Below are 25,261 nucleotides of genomic sequence, written 5' to 3' on the forward strand. Positions count from 1 at the left end.
ACAGTGTAAGACATCAATCCTCATCAGTGAGGTGATATTTGAAACATTTGGGAAGTCTTTTGGGTCAAGAAGTGAGCTTGTGACCACCAACTTTGAAATGCAAAAATATGTTTTAGACTCCACTTGTGCTGGCCAGCTTCTGTGTGTAGGTGTCACATGTCATAAATGTCATATTTGTGAGTCGTCCCAAGCTAAACAATTACTCACTCTTGGTTGTCACTTTAAATAAAAATGCATTCTTAGTCAGTTAAGCTGGTTAAATGAGGCTTAACCTCCATCAATAAAATGACTGCATCTCGGCTGACAGTCTGGTGATTGATGTGACGGTGTGACTGGCTGAGGTCGGAGGTCAACAACCATCTATGGTCTCAGTCTGGTGTGTCGGCTTTATGACAATACTGTTTACTGGAGCGAGTTTACTGACGGTCAGAGGTGAGGAGGTAAAGACTGACAGAGGTGCTACAAGGTGCTTGTATCCCCTGGCAAGATTTGACACCAACCCCCCACTTAGATGAATCTGTGTTCACAGAGGCGAAGTCTGAAGAGCAAACCCAGAATCTGATCGCTTAGAGGGAATAGTTTGACTTTTTTGCTGATACCACTCCCATTCTAGAAACAATCCTAACCAAAGGAAACATAATGTGAACCATAGGCCGTGATTCCAGTCTTTATGTTAATCTAAGGCAACCAGCTGATGACTGTAGCTTCAGATTTAGTGCACAGACATGACGGTGATATCTATTTTTTGCCTCCACCTCAATAAAATTACAGTGAATTGAATTTTGTGGGACTTCAAACATAAAAACATCTCTTTCCATAACCATTGTCCTGGTTACTCGTGATAATCCACAGAACCTGCTGTCAGCAGTGTTCGTGGGACTGTTTCTTTTGGAGAACATATTGACAATGAAAGCTGTTGAAAGCGAGGTCTGTGAATTGCTCAGATTAGCATTATTTTTGGAAAACATACTTTGCTGTAGAAGGTTTTCAATGCTGTGAGCACAAAGTAATATTGTATTGAATTTAATTTTATTTGGGTGCCATCAGGAATCTCAGAAATGGGGTCAGGTGGTTGAAATGTGATTCACATCCCATCAGATCTGACTGAATTTTAAGTTTGTTCCCCCTACAATAATACAGGTAAGTTAAGAAAAATAGACAGATAAGATAAAACTTTGTTGATCCCGCACATGTTGCACATGTTGTCCTCACATATCCCGAGCATAAAGAAGGCTCAGCATAGTAACACTGCACAGACATCTTTGAGGTTTCGGTCTGTCTGTCGAATGCTTGTTGTGCTGCAGTGATTAAAAAAAGATCAAGATCAACAACAGGAGAGTGGAAATTTCTACATCATTTGCCTCTAGCACAGAAAAGACACCTCAGTCAGTGTGTACACATCTTTGTTGTAGCCATGACAGCAAATTATTTTATTATCTAAGCACCTAAAGACAGATGTGACTTCAGTCTTACCGACTGCCTCCTCTACCTTGCTTACCCCTCTACTCACATACACATCCACTGGTGATGGTGGTTATTGATGGGAGTTTGTGGAAGAGGACAGTTATTAGGGGTTAATGGGGTGAGCGGGGGGTCAGCGTCTGTGATTTTGGGGTGAGGTGAGTAGGTGCTCTTGTTAAAGTGGAGCACATTGCAGTTGCATGAGCGCAAGTATTTTCTAGAACAGTTTTACAGGAGTCCTTTGACCTCAGGGCTTACCTGCATATGCTTCTCGTACAACCTACACATGCACGTACACGTGTGTCTGTCTGTCTGTCCGTCTAACACACACCATCACTCTCTCTGTCACACGCACACACACACACACACACACACACACACACACACACACACACACACACACACACACACACACACACACACTTTTTTTTTTTATCAAAAAGACACTGACATAATGACCCTCAGGCACTGCCCTCATTCTTCACATACTTAATACTTTCCACTGTCTAACTCAGTCCTGCTCTGTCTGCCTGTCTTTCCATTTCACATTCACAAACACAGCATAGAAAATGTTATATTATTGCTCTTGTTTCCCATGGCAATGCCCTGAAACAAAGCCTCCCTCCGTAGGGTTATGATGTTACAATCACTCGCACACACGCTGCTTCACAAACTGTTTATTCTCGAACGGCAACCATGCATCTGCTGCGTTCGAAGGAGTCTTGATTTAATCAGAAATATCTGGTTTGCCCTTGGATCGTAAATTTCCTAAGAGGCGGAATTGCAGGATGATGTCTGGACAGAGGAGCAGATCCCTTCCTACATAATACATGGTCTTAATGGAAACAAGGTGGAAGTGATTGAAGTGCGTCCAGACGTGTGTCAGTGGAGTCCGCCGCAAACAGCTGACTGTTGACTGACTGACTGCTGACTCCATTAATGAGAAAGACCCTCGCACTCCTTCATGCACGATGTGATGAGACCCGCCACCGGCACAGCGTTATCTAGAATCCACAGACACATCAATGAGACGATCTTTCAGCACGTACTAAAAGTTAAGCATAGGCAACATTGTAGGCCTCCGAAGACCCCTGACCATCTGTAAACTGCAGCACACAAGAGCAGAGTGGCAATTATTCCTAAATGTGAAAAGTGAGAGTGCAGATCCAGCTGGGTGCACACCTGCAGATAACAAGAATTCAGAGTAATGAAGTGATTTTGTGACGATGCTAAACTGAAACTGCTGCTGTAAACCTTTGGGGACCATAGACAGTCATAAGAACCAGCTGTTTCTGAGATGCACAGACAATGCTGACAATTATATATGTCGGCGATGAACGACCGGCATGCTAAGAAACCTTGCACTACCGTTGTCGAAGTACTGCATATTCTCTCCATTTAGTCAATATTTGAATACTTTCTATTTGGATTGCAATTCAAAGCCGCTATCATCAAAATGTTTGTGCTAACAATGGATTAAATGACACAGAATCATCACCAGACTCAGTTCCCCTCAGCTCTTTGGAGCGTTTTAGCATCTTTCAACGGAGCTAAAATGAGAGTAAATAACTTGTCACTTAATCACTGTTACTGTTATGCCAACACTGCTTTTTGGTGTTGTTGATTGAACTAAGATTCAATGTTCATGCATGTTTTTATGTAGAGCCTCAAGCTGTATAACCACTTGATAAAAGTGGTTGATTGTTTGACTTTGAAGAGAGCAAAACAATTAAATCCACAGACACTGATCAAGCTGTTTATGTCAGGCTTATGAACAAGGATTAAGCCTTTTCTTTCAGTGCATCAGACTCATGTGTCAGCCGAGGTTTTAGCATCCATTCAAGTCTCTCAAGTCAGCTACTTTGGGTCTCTCGAGTGGTTGTTTGTTATTTTTCATCTATGCAGTCTTCTCTGGGGCTTTTTAGAGATTGAAGATTTCTTTGTTTAATACAAGCTGAATTCACAATTTTATGTTGCGTTAAAGTCACACTCAATGCATTACTTCATTATTGGGGTGTAATGTTGGCCTGTTGGATAATTATACTGTCACCCGCACATTGCATTAATCTAGCATGCAAACCAAAAGAAGAGCAAAGAGGCATTTGCTCTCCAAAACAGAGTGGTGGTTACTCTTTTCCGTGTTTTGTTTTGAGTGAATCTAGCCAAGAGGGAGACTCAGGATTGCTTATTGTCCTGAGCCTTTAGCATCCAAGCAAACCCTCATTTATTTATTTAACCACCAAACTAGTTGGTGTTTTTCAGGGCTGCCTTACACATAACTTTATGCTTCATGAGAATCAGAGTTACTTTAAAAGCCAAATATAATAAATCAGAAAGAAGTTGCAGTGGTGGCACTGAAGAGGAACAACTTAGCTTGACAGTCGACCTGCCACATTGTGCCGGAGTGACAGGCCTTTACAATAAGGGACAAAGACTGTTAAAATAAACTTTACATGCATGAAATTTAACCTGACGTCACTTGTTTTGCAGCAGAGAAGCCCCTGCGGCCACACAATGGGAAACAGACATCGGTGGACAAGGGCCTGAGGGAGAGCTGGGAGCCTTCTATCCATCTGGATGGAAGACCTGTGGACCGCTTCGTCATCAGCTCCAGCAAACCCACGAGGTCTCACCGCTTCACTAAAGTGGGAAAGGACAGTCGCTCTCATCTACTGGAGGATGTAGGTAAGGCAGAAGCAGAGAGACAGTTAAAAAGAGGGTGAGAGCAAGACGAGGATGTGAGATGTTTGAGATTGAGCGAGGTGAACGAATCGAGTGGGAGCTAATGAGCGTCTTTCTGAGGGATCTGGACAAGAACATAACTCAGAGGAAAATAAATAGACAGAAAGCAAGAGAAAGAGGTTTGGCTTAAACTGTGGAGAGAGCTTTCAGATCACGGAGTTCTGCACTTTCTCAAGGCAAGGGCCAAGAATGAGGAGAGGATGAGCAAAGCTGTCTACAAAGCAGAGGCGCCAGGAGCTGAGGTGTACGCACACACATGTGAGTGTGTGTATGAGTGATTTTTATCAGTGGATTAGTTCATCATTGGCTGTCATATGCGCTGTCATCCAAGTTTGCCAGAAAGAGAGAAAGAGCATGACTGGTGATCGTCATCCCAGCTCAGCAGACTTTGGTTATTTTGGGCTTTAGATTATTTTTAGGTCTTAACAGCGTCTCTGGTAATTCCTAATTCCGCCTTGTAAAACATAAGACAGGTCTTTATGTTTCTATACACATTCAGTTAGCGGTGTTGACACAGTCTGGCCTGCTTTTGTCATTATTCCATTTTCCTCTGTCCTTGGCTGCTTAGAGCCATACTTCATCAGCGGCTCAAAGTCTGCAGCCAACCCTTCTTTTCCACATCCAAACCCAGCCCAGCTCCTATAACCCAGTCCCCTGTGTTGTGGTCACTTTTGTGTGTGTGCAACATGTGAGTGATTGTGGTGGAGGATAGGGTGGTGCCAAGTGCTGAAGTCATACATTGTCTTGTATGTCAGTGTGCTCAAACATGCATCTATAGATGCTTTCATGTGTGCATCTGTGTCGCCCAGTGTGCGCTGTGGCGGCGGCCTTGTGGTCTCTGCAGCTCCGGTGCAGTTTGCCATAAATCTCTGGCAACCGAGCAGCGTCTCAGTGTTGCCCTTCCAAAAATTTCTTGGAGATCATATGTTGTTCCCTCAGCAGCATGAGAGCAGCATCAGTTGTCATAAATAACACTATGCTGTTTGCCTGCACATCATTAATGTGTCTGGCCAGACGCTGTTAAAACAACAAAGATGGAGAGAAGACTGTATTAAGAGCTACAGGAAGCAAGATGGAGAGTAAAGGAAAAGGGGGAAAGCAAATCATTCATATGTAAAACATTACCTGCTTCACAAAAAAAAAAAAAGAAATAAAATAACATTTCCACTTGAGCATGTCCTCAGCAGGTGGAAATGATTTGGTAAATCTGAGTTTTTTTTTAAATTCCCCAAATTTACTGCTTGCTTACCAGTTTCTACTGGAAACATAATGTCACCAGATATCCTGTGTTTTTGTTTCTTTTCCCTTTTTTAGACCCTGAATGGGTTAACCTGGATGGCTTTGCTGTGCTGGGCGGTGCACCTGTCAGCAACTCATCATCAGGTAAACCTGATCTCAAGGCAGCTTTACCAACTACGCACCGTAGTGGTGTGTCTCAGTTAAGGGCAGCACGTGTAAAACTATATGGTTAAGTCCATTAAAAGCGATTTGCTTGAATTATCTGCTGTCATCAGGAATATAAAAGGAACCACCGAAGCTAATGTGAAGATGATTCACAGTGCTATGTCTTGGGGCGACAGGCTCATTTTCCCTCATTCCTTCACTTGTTCTGTCCCTATGGGATCAGTGGGGAAAACATTTAGTTGTCTCTGACTCATACACTCCCATATATTTCGCAAGATATGTTTTTCTTGTAGGTGATCCAAATTTAACATCTATTTTAGAGTTTTGTTGCTTTTAATGGTGGACACTGCGTTAATTACCACACATTGGCCTGTCACTGCTTTCACCAGACTGTGAAATGAAGGGAAATTTAAGGGAATGAGTGATTTAAGTGTACTTTGTGGATATATTTATGAGTGACCAAGAATCTGATCATCTGGTCAAGAAATAGAAAATTAACTGCTAACAATTCTGACATTTTCGATTGATAAAAATGATTAATAGTCATTTATCAAGCAACACTTTTACACATCTATGGCATTCAAATTCTCAAATGTGGAGATTTAAAAAAAATTCTTCTGTTTTATGGTATTGTTAATTTAATACCATTCAATTAATGTACTTAAAAATACCGTTAACACAGCTCTAATATTTTTCTAAACTTTATTTAAGTTAAACGAAATTTAATGGTCTTCTTGTATGTTTCCAAATTGAAGTCAAGCACACTTAAGAAGCTTATGAGCTTCAGACTTAACTTTAAGTAAATTATGTTTTCATTATGTGTTTATTTCTGTGCAGTGTCATGAGGCATTTGGACATTTTAGCGTATGCCATGTAAACACACCAGACTACCACAGGGCTAACAAAAATAGACACGGGTAGACTTGTGTTCATACTGCGCCCTCTCCAAACCGCTTGACTTGGCATGTCATTGTATTATGGCAGGGAACACGGAGCACTGAAAATCCATTCAAATTCCATACTGAAAGAATCAGGATCAGCAACTGAACCCAGGACCTTCTTGCTGTGAGGCGACAGTGCTAACCACTGAACCACCATGCTGCTCTGAAGTTTCAGTTGTATTTGTTTGAGGCAGAGCTGCTCTGGAGACACAGCTAATCATATTTGTTGAGTGAAACCTCAGTGAAGGGAGCCAAACAACCACTGTGTTTCTGGCAAAATAATGCTAGAATGAAAACCAGTGAAAAGGAAGGGGCAAAAGGACATATGTAGCATGTTATGAAGCACACTTGCTACCAACCATAAAAATGCTTATGTTAGAATTACAGTAGCTAAAGTTATCTAGCTAGCTGCTAAGCTATTTTAATGATGCCAGTTAACATTCCAAGTCATGACACTAGCTGGTAGCCCTGTCAGCGAATGACAGCAGTGAATACATGTGTGTTATATTCGTATTTTTCCACTGTTAGGGACAAATTTATTATATCTGCAACTGTTTGTATAATAAACAACAACACAGAACAATTCTGACAATTAGCTGGTAATTGCCAGCAGCCAAGCAAACGTTAGCAACTGTTATAGCTTAGCAATTAGGTTATGTTGTCTTTTAGGTTAGCTCATTCGCTCACTTAACTAATCAAGTTATGTATACTGTACTATCAAAACAGAATTATAGTTTTGCATATGATGTTTTAGACTTTTTTTTTTTTTTTTGCCATGTTTGTCAGTTGAAGTTAGCTCGCTAACTTTGCCAATTTAGGCTAAATTGAGTATCTGAGTCCAGAAGCTCTGCCACTGAGGTTTGTTTGTATAATAGACAACAACACAGATTAACATGACATTTTATTTATTTATTTATTTATTTTTTTACAATTAGCTGATTATACTGTCTATCAAACAAAAATGCCAAACAATAGCAACTGCTATAAAGCAAACACACTTGCAACTGACAATGTTAATGTGAGTTTGAGTTATGTTGTTTACTAATTAGCTCAGTAAACATTTGTAATTTACTAATATTATGCAAGCTGATAGCTTATGACTAATGGAAGAATTAAGGCAAACAAATGAAGACATTGGCATTATTCATATGGAGCAACTATAAATGCTGACAACTGACAAATGCTATCTAATCTTACTTTATCATTTAAGTTAACAACAGCTAATCTGGCCACTACTGTGTTAGCTTATAGCCTGGCAAGATAATGAATAAAGGCACTGGAGCTGTACTTTCATATTTGGACTGGGGTTGTGTCTTTGCCATGTGTGTTTGTCAGTTTGCTGACTTTGTCTCTGACAGTTGAGGCTAAATTGATATTTTCTGCCTCCAGTAAAGCTCTACCACTGAGTATGTTAGTATGAATTAAACTGTGGCTAAACTGAGAAATGTACTCCACCGTGAGACCCAAACTTAAGCAGTTTATGTTTGCAAAGTTTAGATTTGCTTTTGAAGGTGGATAAAAGCCTTGCTCTCCTCAGCTAGTTTCTGAAGAGGGAGTAAGCACATAACTTTCTTCATCATCAGCCCGAAAACGCTGAGGTGGGTCTCCATCGTGTCTGCCCAAAGTGGGGCCTGTGGTCCAAAGTTGGCCTTCCATAAGGTTCGATTTGGCCCAAAAGATGTTTCTAGTGAGAAAAAAAAAAGTAATTAAAAAAATTCCAATAGAAATTGGAATTGATGCTGTTTTATATTTGTGGGATAGAAATGCTCTTTAAATAAGAAAAGTCCCTAATTATCAAAATCAGTGCATGTCGGGTAGAGTGACTCTTTTGGCCGGAAGTCAGTGAATATAGGGAAGTTTGTATCCTGCTATCATTTTGCATCAATATTAAAATACAATCGGTGTTTGCTTCTGGCCTGCGGCCGACCATGAATCTTCAGTTTTGGCCCTCCAAGGGAAAAGGTTTGGGCACCCCTGGTCTGCCCTATAAGGGTGGTATGTTTGTCTGTCTGGATGCCAGACTCTTAGCACCTTGGACCATCGAACTTCCAGGAAAAGACAGAAAGGATCTGGCAGTGAGAGCATAGTGGAGTCAATGGTTTTGTGGTCCGCGGCATGGTGACTTGGGCCAAACTATGCACTATGAAAGTTTTCCAGAGAGAAAAAAAGGAGGAGGAAAATGAGGAAAAGAAGAAGTCGGCTGATTAGAACCAAATGTGATTTTTAAAAGTCATCTAGCACGAGGAGAGACAATCAAACAGGTACAGTGGATATCAGACAGCAGATTGGCTCGTGTTAGTGTTATTCTTGAAAGTGATATCGCCGTGGGAGTCGAAAATGGCTGAAATATGTACGAAGTGCAGACAAAACATAACATACTGTATCATATATATGTTATTGCTGGAGAGTAATTCAGTTCTCTCACCTGAAGACCCGCCCCTACTCTGCTTCTGATTGGCTCATATTTTTTTAACACTTTCCATCTAAAGAACTATATAACTCTAACCCTAATCAAGCAATGACGACTAGCCAATCAGAGGCAGAGTAGGGTGGGTAATTGTGAATTGTGATTGGGGGAAAAGAAATCAGACCTTTCAATTTTTTCAGATGTTTTCAGATAATTTTACCACATAGTGGCAATATACTCTAACTTTGACATAATTATGTCAGCTCAATGTTGGCAAGTTTCTGCAGATATATTTCAGGGAATTTTAAATCAGTGGACATCAATGACAGTCACATTTGAATTTTAAGAAGCTGTTTCAGAAGCAAGCATGCGTGCAAAACTCACTTCATACTATGTACTAACAACGGAACAACTAAAGCAAGTGTGGATCAGAACTATGTGATTTGTTGGAAATGAAATAAAACAAGCAACAACACTGGTGTTGAGTTCAATTTTGATGCTTTCATTTGCTATTATGATGGGGCATTTAATTAATGTTAAATACAATTGCTACCAATTACAACTTTAACAGTCACGCAAACGTTAGAAACGGTTTACTGTCATGTTTCCAGACAGACCAGAGGAACATACACACCAGATTATCCAAGAAAATTGCACAGGTGCAGAAGAGTCTTGGAGAGAAAGATTTGACAAGCTGAGAGGAAAAGCAACAACAGTTGCTGCATTACCAGACAGTCAATTGTGCAGATCCAAAGGGGAGAAATCCACTCAGCTGTGCTGGCAGGATAGAGGGAAGGATGGAGACAGAAAGCGGGAGACTTAAGACCAGAATGAAGAGCTCCAAGTCTTGCTGACACAAACTTCCTGCCTCTTCCTGGGAGCTTTTCTGGTTTGCATTAATACTGCTCTTCATATCCTCTTTGCTTAATCTTCATTTTCCACCACACACATAGTGCCATGGTGGAAGACCCTTTTTCACTAAAACTCTCCCCTTTTAAGTCATACCAGAGAAAACTGCTTGGGTGTGGTGGCCTTTCTTGGAAGGCTGTTCTCATTTGGCCTACCCTACCTTTTTGTTGGACAGGGAAACCCTACACAGCAGTATTTTTTTTTTTGTCAATACAACCTCTTTGAATTTCAAATCCTACTTTGTTACATCAGCTGACATGTCAGTACTCACCCAGCTGTGCATGTAGCTATCCTAATGGGAAACAGGGCAGATTCTTCTCTTCTGACTGTGATTATGAGAAACGGATAAATGAGGGATAGAGGGAAGAGAGGAAAGAAAGAAGACAGAAGAGCAGGAGAGACAGAGGATTTTTTGTGATATTGCCAATATTATCGCTCAGCACTGCAACCAGATGAGAGGATTGTCTGGCTGTCTGAGTGAATGTCTGAGTCATTGTCCAAGATGGAGTCACTGCTGAGCTGGGATTAAAGCAGGAAACAGGACACCAGAAGTTGGAGAAGATGACGGTGGATATGGTGGGATTCCACAACATATCCCTTTTGTGACAACTGGGCATGTTTGCTTATTTACTGTCACTGCTGGATGAAAGTGGCATCTACTTTTGTGTTAAATGCTGAGTGGAGCAATTATGTTCAATGATTTTCCATGGCAGTTGCCCCAAAGGCAAATCCAGCACAAAGCACAGATTATGAATGAACCTCAGGGTCATAAAGGTAAGATGAACTCTAGTGCACTCTGACTTTTCTCCTCTGTTATCATCCACCAACAGGTCCGGCCAGATCTCCACAAACTGCTGCCAGAAATCAGCCCTCTGTACAGCGAGCCACCAGGGTGGACAGAACAGCTCACCCATTGGGCATGTCTAATACCAGGACACACAGGAGGGCCCCTCAGTCTTCCTCAGGTCCCAGACAGCCTGAGAGAGCTTTGGCTGGAGCCCCCCCACTGGAAAGGAGACGCCAACACTACACCAAGCCTCAGTCTGACCAGAGAAACCGAAACGCACACAAACTAAGTAAGAGGACTCTCATTTTACAGTCTTACCCATCAGATTAAAGGGCCAAAGCTTTTAGAAAAAATGATGCTGAAAAGACTGGCAGCCTCCAAACTACATCCTATCCTGTGATTTTCTTATATTTTTTTTAATGGAAATTAGCTAAATGTATACATTTTTTGTGTACTATCTTTAGTGTCCATAGTGTAAACCCTGGCCGTGCCTGGTATCCCTTTCTATTCATAGCATCTGAGTCCGTTCATGTGGTGTCACTGCAGGCACAGAAAACCCCAGGCCAGAGTGTATCTGCCAACAGACCAGTTGCAACCAAAACAACCACACCAGGTACCTGCATGTTCATAGAGAATCATTGCATTCTTCTACTCATGTATCTGTCTTTTTTAAATTGGTTGTCAGATCAGTCAGATCAGACATATTTGTCTCTGTGTCTTTGTATGTGTCTCTTGTCCAGAGCCACCAGAGTATGAGGCCCAGGACATCAGTGTCAGGGTCATGTCTCCTCAGTCAGTCCTCGTCTCCTGGGTTGACCCTGCTGTTGAGATGGAAAAAGTCACCCCCGGGGTAACCAGGTGGGATCTGTTAAAGTGTTTGTGTCTGTTAATGGGAAATAAAGGGAAAGGAAGTGAATTATAAACAGAGACTGAGTAACAGAGAATGCTAACCCTCTCCAAAGGAATGAAAAATCCTCATTTTCTCTCAACCCAGATCCTACACAATTAGGTACAGAGAAAAGGGTGAGTCAGCACGCTGGGAGTACAAGGACAGCACCCAGAGGAGAATGATGATAGACACTCTGTCTGCTGACAGCATGTATGAGTTCTCTGTCAGAATCTCCCAGGAAGAAAACCATGGGAAGTGGAGCGTCTCCGTCTTTCAGAGGACTCCTGAGTCAGGTATGCAGAGGTACTGCCGGGTGAGAATTGCTTACAGGAAATAATTTGGAAAAGTGTATGAATGTTATTTGTGATTTTCAGGGGAATGGCTATGAGAAGCCAAAGCCCTGCATTTCACTTAGAATATGAAAAGAGAATTTATTCTTGCTGAAAAGAACTCAGTCTGTGAGCTCTCTCCTTCTTATTTCCTCCCACCACACTTGATCACATTCACTGCCTCGTACTCCCATTCGATATTTGATTCGAGCTTTGGCAGCAGCTCTGTCATGATTGCAGCTTTTATACCGTGTCACAGCAGCTCCTGAGCTGCGGTTCATTGGAATGTCAGCATTTACTGCCTGGCTTGCAGCTCAAAATACCATCTGCAGTTACATACATGATCTCAAGGGCAAGTTCCTGACAATGTATGGCAGCAGTACTTTCCTTAGTCGAAGCCCCCTGGCACAAACTGTTTTTACACGCCTTAAGTAGCAATTTCCTCACCCTGTTCCGTCAATGCTGCTTCTGGTTTTTGTCCTGCTGCTCCTCCTTTCATCACTGTCTTTCCACTGACTTGTGTTCTCTTCACTTGCTAGCACCATCTGGGCCACCAGAGAACTTTGAGGTCAAGCCATTACGAGGGAAAGGAACTGCTGTCATAGCAACTTGGGATCCACCCGAAGAACCTAATGGCAGGATAAGAGGTTTGGTCAGGAGCATTAAAGCGAAACTAAAAATAAATACATTTTTCTGAAGAAATCAGTATGTATATACTTGGTGTTTGACTTGTGGACTTATTTGGTCAATATTGGAAGTATCAAAAAGAGGATTTTTTTTTTTCTGCCACAATAGTGCAGAAAATCTGTGTGGACAGGCACTGAAAATATATCTGGGAAATACATAGAGAGGGTGTCAATATATGCTAGAATCACATAACAAACAAACAAACCAAAAAAGGCTCATGGCAATCAGTGCTCATGTTAGCAAGCTAGATGTTGCATGCACTTCTGAATTCAGATTTTCAAAGGCCAAACTCTCTTCACAACAGTTCTTGCTCTACCTCCACATAGAGTACATCCTGTCTTATGCTCCTGCTATGAAGCCATTTGGAATGAAAAGCGTGACGCACCGTGGCAGCACCACCACAGCCACCGTAGATGGCCTCACACCAGGGGAACGGTACATTTTCAAGATTAGAGCCACCAACAGGAGGGGACAGGGACCACAGAGCAAAGTCTTCAGTGTTGTCATGCCAGGATGTAAGCAAAATTGACTGTATACAGTATGTGTGTGCATGTATACATAAAACTTTGATTAATTCCAAACTCATGGCAATTTTTGTCTACTGCCAGCCAGCAGTGCTGCCTCATCGCTCTCAAAAACCAAAGACAGCCGCAGGACTAGCTATTCTCCTTCCAAACAGAATATCGACCGTGATGAATCTGACCTCCAGTCGACAGAGATGCCAGAAGAACCACCCACATCACCCCAGCCACGTCCTTCTGCACCTGTCAACAGGCGTGTACGCCCACTTTCCCAGACACGCTCCTATCACAGCATCTTCTCCTCTGTAAGGGGCTCAGTCAGGAACACAGTGAACAGAGGGTTGTCCAGAGGAAGAGCTCAAGATAGAGAAGATGCGGAAGATGAAGAGAAAATACCCACACTGCCACCTCCAGTGGAAGAAACAACAACCATGGAGGTTGTACTGGAGCCGAAAGAACCAGACAACGATGTATCCCCTGAATCTGAGGATGAAGTGGGATATGATGAAGAGCCCCTGACTACTGAGACCCCCAGCCTCAAAGTTCTGACGCCCTCCGCAACTAAAGCATCAACTCATCCCAATCCATCACCCAGAAGGCCCATTAAGATCAGGGTCCATCAAAAACCAGGATCTAAGAGTAGTTCATCCTCTTCATCCACCTCTTCATCTTCTGCTTCATCCTCCTCATCTTCTGCCACATCCTCTTCTTCTGATTCCTCCTCATCTTCATCATCCTCACCTTCTACAACCTCATTATCCTCCTCCTCACATATTCAAGAGTCAGCAGACAGTAGAAAGGATTCTGTAGCCCCCGCATACCCAGACAGCAAAGTCACCTATGACAAGCCCAGCATAACACATGCAAAACCCTCCACTACTGTTGTAAAAGAGACCAATTCACAGCAAACAGAGGCTACATCTGTAGGTAGAGGTTCAGCTTCAGCAGGACGCACCAATGGGTTCGGTTCTAGATATGGTTACAGTCGAAGATATCCAGGAATTATGTTTAGGGGCAATTCAACTCGAATTCTAAATGGTTACAAACCTGCCGTCACCTCACAGTCAAATTTACCAAGTAGAACTCCAAACCAAGCAACATCAAACACACGTAATTCAGTGACATCACAGTCCACTTTACCAGACAGGACTCAAAACCATAAAACACCACATACTTCCAATTCAGCAGCATCCAGGTCCCCTTCACAAGGTGGAACCCACAGTCATGCAACATCAGATCCACATAATCTTGACAAATTGCAGTCCACATCAGAGTCTGGGTCTCAAGGCTCTACAACTTCGCAGAACTCAGGCACCAATCCATCCACCACGCAGAGTAGATCTGCAACGTCACACGATACACAGAGTTCAAACACATCACCTGAGCAAGACACAACAATCAGAGAAGGAAATTATGACAGTGTTTACAAAAACACAGATGGAGAAGTAACCAGAGTTGAAGAGCCTACTTCAAGCTCCAAACTACAACCCACAGAAGAGGGAGGGGAGGAAGAGGGACGGCAGGAGAACATTAATGTAAAACCTGTGGTTCCTCGTACCAGAATTAGTCCCTCATTTGCTGAAAGATTTCCTTGGCTAGCAAGTCGTTACCCAGGCAGGTTTGGCTCAGGGACAAGGACATCATCTTCCAGGCAGGATGGTAGAAGCCCATTGACCAGGACTTCGTCCTCTATGGGGGCTAGCACACCTGTCTTGAGGGGGACACCCACGAGGGTTTCAGGGGCCACAGGTGCTGCAGGAGTGTCCGGGATACAGGAGACTAGTGAAGACCTCAGGAATCCTTCCACTCAGAATTCACTAAAGAATGGGGTCGGGGCAGGATCAATTAAGCCTTCTTTGACCAATCAAAATACAGCATCTAGTTACCCTAGAAACCCAACTACCTCATCCTCTTCATCGTCCTCCTCTTCAGCAGCCACTTCTTCAAACTCTGATTCCCACCATTCCTCAAGTGGACATGGACACTCAAGTGAGCCCATCCATAGCGGAACCACTAATGACAATAACGATCATAATAAGGATTATCTCCATGAGAGGAGTACAGAAATCAGTGGAAAAAATGATAAAGTCTCAGACTCCACAGCAGGCCCAAAGAATCCTGTTTTAACTTCAGCTGATCCTCACAGAAAAGTAGAGGAAAATCAGAGTGTGGATACTTCCTCTCGCACAAGACCTGGCTCACCGTCTGGAGTCATTCCAACTCATCGTCGTCCTGGTGTAGGAATGAATGGGAGGATACGCTCTCCTCTGCTGGCTAACAGGCAGTTTGGTGGATCGAGACTCCCCATCAGACCACAGCCAGTACAGAACTCAAGGCTGGGTTCTTCAACATCTGATTCTTCCTCATCATCAACTGATTCCTCTTCTTCCTCAAATGTGCCAGTTTTGAACTCAGACCGTGATGTTGGTGGTGGCGCAACTGTGACACAGACAGGGGGATCTGGGGGCAACTCACAGTCCACATCAGCGTCATCGGCGTCTTCATCCACACCTAGAGACAGCTTTAGGGGCCAGGGGAGCAGGCCTCGTTATCCCATCGTACGAGGGAAACCAACCAATGGAGGACAACTCAAGCCTGCCAATGGAAATGGTAAAGTCCATCGCTAAAGTGCATGTAATTTAAAGTTGCTGCCAAACCAGCTACTGTATTACTTAAAAGATACAGTGATTTCCTTGAGCAAAATGCTAATTGATAGACAATGTCTAGATGTATGAAACTAATCAGTGAAACATTCAGTAACAAAATGACTTTACTTAAATTGCATAATTTGTTAGGTAAAAATGGACGACCCAACCTGACAGCAACAAATGATAAAGAGTCTCCTTTCTCTCGTGGAACCAGCAAAGCCGTTGGTCAAAGGTTTATTACTGGACCTGATGGAACCAAATGGGTAATTATGTCTAATGAAGTGATAGTGACCATAATTGAAATACAGTATAGTAATTATGAAAACAAATGTGTATTATGAAGTAATATATAGTACCTTGAGGTAGATAAGAACTTTAAATACTTTCTTTTGTTACTGCTGGAGCATGAAATACTGTAGATTGTGTTGTAATGTAGGTCTGCCCAACCAAAGATTTTTTCCTTATCGACTGGTCATCATTAGGTCAAGTCATTATTTGACTATTCTTCGCATGTTTATCACATTAATTTAATCAATTACATTGCTATTTTTGGGGTTACACACGAATTGAGTCACCTGTTAATGACGACGCCCATTTTAATTGTTGACTGAATGAATATATTTACAAGAAACGATGCATGGGAGTATGACTTCACTAAGTCTCGAGTCAGGATGAGGCAATAGTTCACGTCATCTATATAGATTGCTGTACAGATTTGGAAAATCATTTGTCTATTCAGGTGGTAGACTTGGAGCAGGGGGTTCTTATGAACCAGGATGGGCAAGTTCTTCAGGACTCCCAAGGCAAACCCAAGAGAGTGGTGCTTGGAGAGGATGGACGCACGATTTTTGGTGATACGCTTCTGTCAATATTACATGACATTTAAACACACAGTATACAGCTTGAACATGCATATGAAAAAGTACTATAATCCTTATAATCCTTATTATTCAGAACAAAGTTGTGAATGTTTTGTTTCCCCTCCACCTTGCCCCACCACTCCACTGATCACTAGACCTCATGGGCAGTCCCCTGGTAAACGAGGATGGTATGGCTCTGTTTGGCCATGGCCGAGATAGCCAGCCTGTGGTCAACCCCAAAGACAAAGTCCTCATGGTTGGAGGGAAACCTGTACTTGGCTTGGACCTTCCTCACCTCAGGACCACCACCACCACCACCACCATGGCTCCTACCACCACACCTGAACCCACTACTACTGACTGGTTCATAGAGGAGTCCACCACTGCACAGCCCTACCCAACCTGTCCACCTGGAACCTTCTCCAAAACAGATGAACTCGGGTACCCAGTGCTGGACCCAGAAGGAATATTGGACTGTTATCCAGAAGGTGAGTCTTTGAGAAAGATTCATTCATCATAAAACGCTGCAGACAGCACTTTAAAAGCTTGATCTGGGAACAGATTGTGGTTACAGGAATGAAACAGAACACAGCAGCACCCCAACTTGCAGTATTGCTTCATAAATAGCTTTTCCACAGAATTAGAGTCAAGTTCAATAAAGCATTTTAGAGCCAGAATAGTGAATATAAACATGTATGAATGCACTAAATCTCTCCATTGTATTGTTTGTCATATCCGCCAAGGCCACGAGTGTTTCCTGTCTGTGCCCACAGAGTCCTATAACTCTATAACTGTGTGTGTCTTAACTGTATGATCTGGTCAGTGTGTGTGTGTGTAGATGTGTGTGTCTATATGAGACCACAGGAACCACATGTGAGTTTCCACATCTGGGGCCTGGCTGTGGTAAGAGTAGTGCTGGTTTAACTGCACTAGGAGCTGTCGGTTGCATACTGCCATTAGCTTTATCACACAAGGACACATATTAACACACACGCATGAACACACAAAGCATGGTTATTATAGGTGTTACAGCACAAATGGTGGGGCATTTGCAAATAAGATCAGATTTGTAGATTTCCAATGTAATTCAACTGATATTTAATTTATGAAAGTACACACAAAAGCAAATCTGACTATGAAAGAACAGAACTGCCTGATATCCGCTCAGGGTTACTTACATTAAATGTCACAATATGTATTAGTGCTTGCATTTACGTTTTCAAGTAGGTTTGTCCATATGGATGTGTGGGTATTCGTGTCTATGTGTGTATGCCAGCTCAGAAATGTGACCATGGTGATGTGAGATTGATGCTACAGCTTGTTCTACTTCTCTGACAGAGGAATCCTCAGGGATGGAAATGGACCACATGGTTACAGTGACCATGGCTGATGCTTTAGCTCTTAAGAAAGGTATTGGCTGAGTTTGGCTTCGGATCAACCTACCGCCACTGGGCTGGGATGGACTCAACTGCACTATATTCTCACTGTTTGTTGACTGCGTAGTGCACTGTTTGTTTATTGTTTATCTGTTGGTGGATCTGTTTGCTCGCTCTTCCTGTCTCTTCTTCGTTGCCTTGCCTGTGGTCTTCACTCTGTTTCTCTTTTTTGTAAGTTTGTTTGTCTTGGTTTTGGTTCATTGCTGTGTTTTTGGATATTTTCCATTATGGGCTGTTTCCAATCACTTTAATTCCAAAAACTGGACCCATAGTGCATGTGAACTGCATTACTAAGCTGAAGAGAATGCCCTGGCTTATGATTTAATGCCGTGTATTTTCTGTTCTTATCGTTGCTTTGTAATATAATAGACAAATCTCGGCTTCAGCCAAACACTAGCTGAATGGAAAACTGTGTTTGGTTGGTGTGAGCCTTTGCACTATGTAATTTCACTACAGGTGTTTGGATATCTCAAGGATTCTGTTGCATGTGAGCAGCATTTGATCCTTTCTTTCTTCTTTAGGTTTTGCGAGAAAAGACACATTGAGCATTACAGTATTTTCTTAGCATTTCCCTGCCATGGCTCAAAGCTGGTTGCATGTGTGTGGACCATTATGTAATGCCAAGGTCCACTGATTCTGCACAGGAAAAAAAGGTGATGAAAGAGGAGAGAGCTAATTGAATTTCACCCACTGAATCCCATCACATATGTCAGCCTTGGAGACTTGTGAAATAGCCGTTTTTCTTAAAGCCCCCCACACATGGAAAATATGGGTAGCAAAACATTACATAAGAATGCTGCTTTGGGTGTTCAGGAAAAGGGGTTAGTTCAAAGTGAGCTCACACATCTGCCTACAGTTGATTAAATCAGTTTGACAATCTTATTACACGGATCATGGTGCCAATTAAGGAATTAATTAAAAGATTAATGAAACACAGCAGCTTGTTATTGAGCTAAGATGTGAATGATAAAAATCTATTTAAATCAAAGCTCACTGACACATGTTCTTTCCAGATGAGCTTATTGTCCAGACCACCCGGCCACCCACAACCACCACTACAACAACAACCACCACCACCACCACTGAGATCGTGACTCTGGTGCCAGATACCAAACCTTTCAACAAAGGCCCTTCATCCGAGTTTGACCTCAGTGGGAAGAAGAGATTCACAGGTACTCACAGACTGAAGTGTGCATCTATAAACAAGTGTATGCTCATGTATGTTTACTCTTACACAGATGCCCTCCTCTCTCCCTCTGTTTGGTGTAATCTCTTCCAGAGTCTAGCCTTGAGTTTGCTGTGTAGCTCCAAACTTAGATTTCAGGTTTAATATCACATTTCCTTCATGCATAATAGGTCCCTTTTTAAAAACAACTTTAACCCCTAACCCTTAACCCCTATACTTTTCTGTTGGCTTCTCTTCTCGAGTTAAGCTTTGAGTTTGATGTGTAGCTCTAAATTCAGATTTTACATTCATTCCCATTATATATGATGGATCACGTAACCTCTCAGATATAAAATTTTATACATATAAAAAAGCCTAATGACCTAATACTTATTCCAAGAAGCAGGAGATGTACATTTTTATTGGTTTCTGTGAGTTTAGTTTATTGCACATGCCAGAGAAAGATGCATATTATCTTTACCTGACATGCATAATAAATAGCATACGTCTCTTGCTATGAAAGCCAAACAGCATGATTTACCATCTGAGTATTACATGTTTTTTGTGTCCCTTATGAGTGTGTGTGCACATGTTGCTCTGTGCTGTAAATAATGACTGGCTGATGGGAGCTCTGTTTTGCGTCGTGGAGGGGTTATACAGTTAGACATTTATCTTGGCTTTCTCAGCAAAGCCTCATAAATATATGACCCTTTCAGACTTGAAAGTAACCTGCCAAAATAAAGGGGCGGAAATCTAAAAACACTTTTACTATATTATAATACATGTGCCATTGCAGGGTGTCATGCAAAATGTTTAAATGCAGAACAGCAAAGCACTCAACTGCTGATTTGTGAAATCCATATATATGAATATATGACTTATCACTTTGTGGAAAAAAGGGAATAAGTGTATGTCTTGTAATTGGTTCAAATTGGTTCCATCCAACCATAATTGGGTCATAATAACAAAGTTCACTGAGGACACACTGTTCAGGGTCTCCAGACTTGATCCCAGTAAACCTCAGCCCCCTGCTTTCTTTTTACTGTTCCTATGTGCTTACTTTGGCCTCTCATACCCTCTCACAAACACACCACAATATTCTCTTGAGAGAAATAAATACAGCATCAACTTGAATCCAGCTTTTCTAAAAACTACACAATGTCGGAGGTCCTGTTAATGTTGCTTTGTTTAATGACTGTTGTGAAGATACGGTAACTATAGACTTTAGTAATAGCAGCATTTACTATACAGAGGAATAATGGCAAGTATTTACTATGTACCTTTGAAGGTTCTTATAGTTCATGGTTATCAAAATATAACCCACAGCATGGAGGCAAAGAACCTCCATGTACTACTGTGCTGGGTTATCTTTCATAACCGCACAAGTCACAGCGGATTATTCCACTTATACCACGGTCAGTTACCCAAAACCAAGATGTAAAAATTTGTTTATTTTCTTTTAAGGCTGTCTTTGCAAAACTAGGAATAAACCTTACTTTTACTATTTTGATAAGATAGAAACCATAGATTAGTAATAGCTGAAATGAACAGTTCAATCAGTGTGTATTAACACCACAGTCATAAAGTTGACGGTCTTTCAAGAGACACATTATATAAACAACACTCAAAATCGATGAAGTAGAAGCTGAAATGGTGAGACTTTTATTCCTTGGATGGGTCGTGTTCCAAAAAACACTACACTTCCCATGATGCAACTCAAGCCAAGATACACAACAGCATGACACTTGAGTAATTCTTGACGAGGCTCTCTCTTGAGAGCCCCAGAAAATTTACTTTGACATGCAAAATTGGTGGAGTGTTGTAATACAATGGACAGACAGAGTCAAGGTTATCATTATGGATGAGAATGAGCCCAGAGTGACATTATAGGTTCAACGTGTGCCTGCTGTTAGTCTAATGATATGGATAAAACCTTGAGTAATGGCTTCACTATCATTTATTGACAGCTTAAATGAAACGTGTCACTGCTATTTATATCAACTTTGTTAGAAACCTTTTCAGAGGCAGGATTTATGGCTGTGTCTTTATCGGTGCGCTGTCAGAACTATCAGTGTCATCTGCTCCAGAAGCAACAGCGGAACTTGACTTACTCTGGACACCATCTATCTTGGTAAACAATGACTATCTTGTGATCGCACACCTCTCATAGAGCCATCTGAAAGCTATTACTCTCCCAGAGATAAAAAACAGGCAAGAGGAGAAAAGCACTGGAAATCATAAAAGTTAAGGTTGCTGACATCAGCACAACAGAGAAGGCTATGCTGGCTCAATGCGGAGACATCCTCTTCCCTATTTTTTAGTTTAACATATTTTAGGTCCACTTCAGAGGCCTGCCAGTTTACTGACATGCTTTGCATGAACCGTCTGACAGAGACTTCCCCTTTGTCTCTTTATCTGTCCAGGCATGATTTTGTTTGAATGAATCTGCCCAAGGCAGACATGGGACTAATAGTATTAACTAATAATTCTTAGCAGTTGTGTGAATCTGCTTTACTGTAAGACCCAGATGGATGGTGTTTGCCATATTGGACAAGAGAATGAGAACCAGCATGTTTTTGACTTTTAGAATGCCAATTCATGCTGTACTAGACAGATATTAGAGCTGACATTATGTGGACTGTCCTGATGCTGTTTGCCAGCGACATTTGATCCCTGTCAGGCTCGCGCATGCCAGTTTGCAAGTGTTTTTGGATTCAATTTTTCAGCAAGCAGAAGAACACAGCGTTTCTCTGTGTAAAAACGAACATGAGTAGAGCAAAACATCTGGATCCTCCATGTGCATGAGCCTGTACAGATCCTGCACATGTGGATGCCGTGTCTTACAAGCACCCTGTGTATACACAGACACATACTGTAAATCTGCTCACCTTGACGACAGATCAAGGATTTCATTGTATGAATGCATGATACACAAGCCATGTGACTGCGTATACGCATACAGTAGGAGCTTGTAACAGCCTAAACCAGCACAGCCTCACACACTGTGTTAATGTGTCGATACTGACACGTGTTCGGCTCTTGGCCTGCACAGAGGGCCAGTCATCTGGGGTGGTGGGAGCAACTCCAGGCTCCAGCGGTTCCCTCCAAATCCCAGTCAGAATAGGAATTGTGGGATATCTGAAGTATTCACAGCTGTAGGTCCAGCTGGAATTTCCAGAGTAATTGAAAACCAACAAAAAAGATGAAGGGGGAGAAGAGGAGACAAAGGAAAGATAGGGGGCGGTCACATGAGCAACCAAGCTAACTTCAGATTCCCCTTTTAAATGACAATCAACAAACCCCAAATTAGTTAAAAATGACTGAAGATTGTCCTGTTAAACTCAATGACTTATCAGAAATAAAACAAGATAAATATTTGAATTCATTCTAAACTGCCTACAAGAGGAAATGATCAATAATCTGATTCCTTTCCATCACTTTTTCCTGCCTTCAGCTCCCTATGTGAACTACGTCCGAAAGGATCCGGGTGCTCCTTGCTCCCTGACGGAGGCTTTGGAGTATCTTCAGGTCGACGTCCTAGAAGACCTGATGGAGAAGGAAAGTCTGACAGCCAATCAGAGACAGCCTCCCAGAAACAAGCCACATAACTTCACCATCGTCGCCATGGAGGGCTGCCACTCATTTATCATCCTGGACTGGGCCCGCCCACTGAAGGATGACATGGTGTCAGGTAAGAAATGCTTCTGCGAAAGTTTGTTTTGCTAAGAGATTAGTAGTGGTTAGTGGTTCATGCAAATCATGATTTATTCACCAAGTCTGTTTCCATCACATTTTGTTCTTATCAATAACTCAACTTTTCCACAGCCAAACATGCTATATTTCAACTTTTTTTCAGCAGTTTCCACCTCACCTTTTTTCGTGCAAATGGAAAATATGCATAAAAGCAGGTGGATGGAGATGTGCTTAACATCTGTGCTGGTATTTGATTGGCGCAATGTCTTTGAGACAGTGCACTAAAAAAGTTTGTGATAATACTTAAATTCCAAAGGCCACATAGCAGATAACCAGCTGGGGCTGATGTTGCTGGCTGTTGTTTAGTCCCATCTGTTATTTCAGCACTCTCTCTGTGACTTTGTTGCAATAACCCCAAAATTTCACCCTGCAGTCTAAAACTACACTAAAGATGTATTGTGACACAGTTTCATCAACCTTTCATCTGTTGTGGTTTCGGATATGCCTGTAATATCTTACCAGCATGCCTCCTGACTCAAGTTTTAAGAACTTGCCCCCACAGTTTATTGTGAATAAATCATGAAAAGACAGGCTGTATTCATCACATGGAATAGGGCCCCTGAGCTCTGACCGAGTTTGTCAGCGAAATCCAAAATTCCTATGACCCATGAAAGTGACACATGGAAAAAACAGGGACAGAGAAGAGCCTGAAGATAACAGCCTCGTGCATGAGACATGGTGGACTATCAGAGGAGTCTGGCCAGCTAGTGAGGGAGTGTGTTGTCTTTGGCAGGAAAGCACAAGCTCTTGGTCATGCTGTGGGTTGGTCCATCCTCTGATGTGTAAAACAGATAGATGGTCTGTACTGTTACTGGTGTTTTCTTCCCTTTATTTTCCACCTGTGCTCCTCAGTGTTTCCTCTGCTCACACACTATGTTGTCTGTATAACTTTAGTGCATTTTTGTCCTTAATTTGCCAGGACATTTTTGCATGTGATCACAAGTTTCTCCCATTTCAAATACCTTCTCTGTGAGTTTGATTTGTCTTACATACCACAAGGCCTTCCAGCAACTAATGCATTTTAGGTGTTGTGATGCTGATGTGGTGTTTCCACGCTGTTATGTTTGATATCAAAGATGAATCAGCCAAAAGTCTGCAAACACTAATTTTTAGGTGAATTTCCCTTATAAACTGTAGTATTGCAAAGACATGTGCTGTAAATACAGCAGACAGTTGATCCACGCACACATGCAGGGACAGTTCACACATGTAGATACTATCACAAGGCGCTGTTTTAGTTATTAGGGCGTGTTTGCACAACCATGTCTTACGAGTTATGGGTCACGGCTTTCCAAACAAGTGGATGGAAACAGCTGTAGGCAAGGGGACTCAAGAGATGAAGGACATTGGTAGGATTACCTGAACCCAACTCCTGTTTCCATTCACTATGATTCATTGAAGACCTTTTGCTTAAAGCTTTTGGGCAAAACATACACATTATTCATTGAGTATTATGAGAGTTGCATTTGGCTCAAAGGCCCGACTCCTTGGGAAACATTTAATGCATTTATGCCTCAGTAGGAAAAGAGTACAGAGACAGATGGAAGAGGCAAGAGTCTAATTCTGTCAACCCATCGGTTTAACAATGTAGAATAGAGAAGGAACGAAAACCCAAAAGAAGAAAAAACAAAGTAGCTAGTATTTCCACTCTCTCCTGTCAGCAGCCAGCTGTGTTGGTGTGGCTCCAGTAAAAACAGAAAGTCAAACTCAAAAGTCCAATAGAAATAGTTGGTAGTTTGACGGAGCTGGTCTCCATAGTTTTAAAATGAGTGATGAAGAGCCGCGTGACCTGAGGTTGCTTACCGGATTCTAAGGATTAGCCTGCGTGACTGGGAAGGAGAAGAAAACAGACAGCGAGACAGACAGGTTGGAGGACAGTCAGCACGAATCACAGAAAATGCCAGGGCTGCTGTTTGTATTCAGAGTTAAATGCTCATGGAAGACCACCTACGCAAAAATAACTGAAAGTTGATACTTTATACATAGTCGTGAGTCAAGATTGATAAAGCAAAAAAGCTGCACAGCCGTAGAGGTGCTGTAGTTCTTCTTCTTTCTAGTTCTTCTGCTAAGCTAAACTACCTGATGGTGCAGCTTCATCTACCTTACAGATATGAGAATGGTATTGATATAAACATATCTGCTAAGTGACCGCTACTGTGGATCTGACTTTAGCCCTTTGTTTTGCATTGTTCCCTGCAGGCTACATGGTCCACAGTGCTTCATATGACGATGTCCTCAACAACAGATGGTCCACTAGAGCCTCCAGCGGGACACACCTGCCTGTGGAGAATCTCAAACCCAACTCGAGGTAACACATAACCA

The 25,261-nt window shown here is 42.1% G+C and overlaps 1 protein-coding gene across 1 annotated transcript in view; it reads left to right on the forward strand.

Annotated features, from left to right (window-relative positions):
* fndc1 (fibronectin type III domain containing 1) overlaps positions 1–25,261 on the forward strand; it is a 34,727-nt gene that overhangs the window by 2,162 nt on the left and 7,304 nt on the right. The window contains exons 2-17 of the mRNA XM_070987333.1: positions 3,952–4,146; positions 5,518–5,586; positions 10,695–10,940; positions 11,166–11,264; positions 11,392–11,509; positions 11,646–11,833; positions 12,409–12,516; positions 12,883–13,071; positions 13,165–15,687; positions 15,873–15,988; positions 16,465–16,576; positions 16,741–17,073; positions 17,924–17,995; positions 19,035–19,193; positions 22,641–22,877; positions 25,139–25,247. Coding sequence (XP_070843434.1) covers positions 3,952–4,146; positions 5,518–5,586; positions 10,695–10,940; positions 11,166–11,264; positions 11,392–11,509; positions 11,646–11,833; positions 12,409–12,516; positions 12,883–13,071; positions 13,165–15,687; positions 15,873–15,988; positions 16,465–16,576; positions 16,741–17,073; positions 17,924–17,995; positions 19,035–19,193; positions 22,641–22,877; positions 25,139–25,247 — 4,873 coding nt within the window. The remainder of the gene's footprint in view (positions 1–3,951; positions 4,147–5,517; positions 5,587–10,694; positions 10,941–11,165; positions 11,265–11,391; positions 11,510–11,645; positions 11,834–12,408; positions 12,517–12,882; positions 13,072–13,164; positions 15,688–15,872; positions 15,989–16,464; positions 16,577–16,740; positions 17,074–17,923; positions 17,996–19,034; positions 19,194–22,640; positions 22,878–25,138; positions 25,248–25,261) is intronic.

Source organism: Chaetodon trifascialis, chromosome 19 (assembly GCF_039877785.1).
Source record: "Chaetodon trifascialis isolate fChaTrf1 chromosome 19, fChaTrf1.hap1, whole genome shotgun sequence".
In the NCBI taxonomy this organism is placed as follows: Eukaryota; Metazoa; Chordata; class Actinopteri; order Chaetodontiformes; family Chaetodontidae; genus Chaetodon; species Chaetodon trifascialis.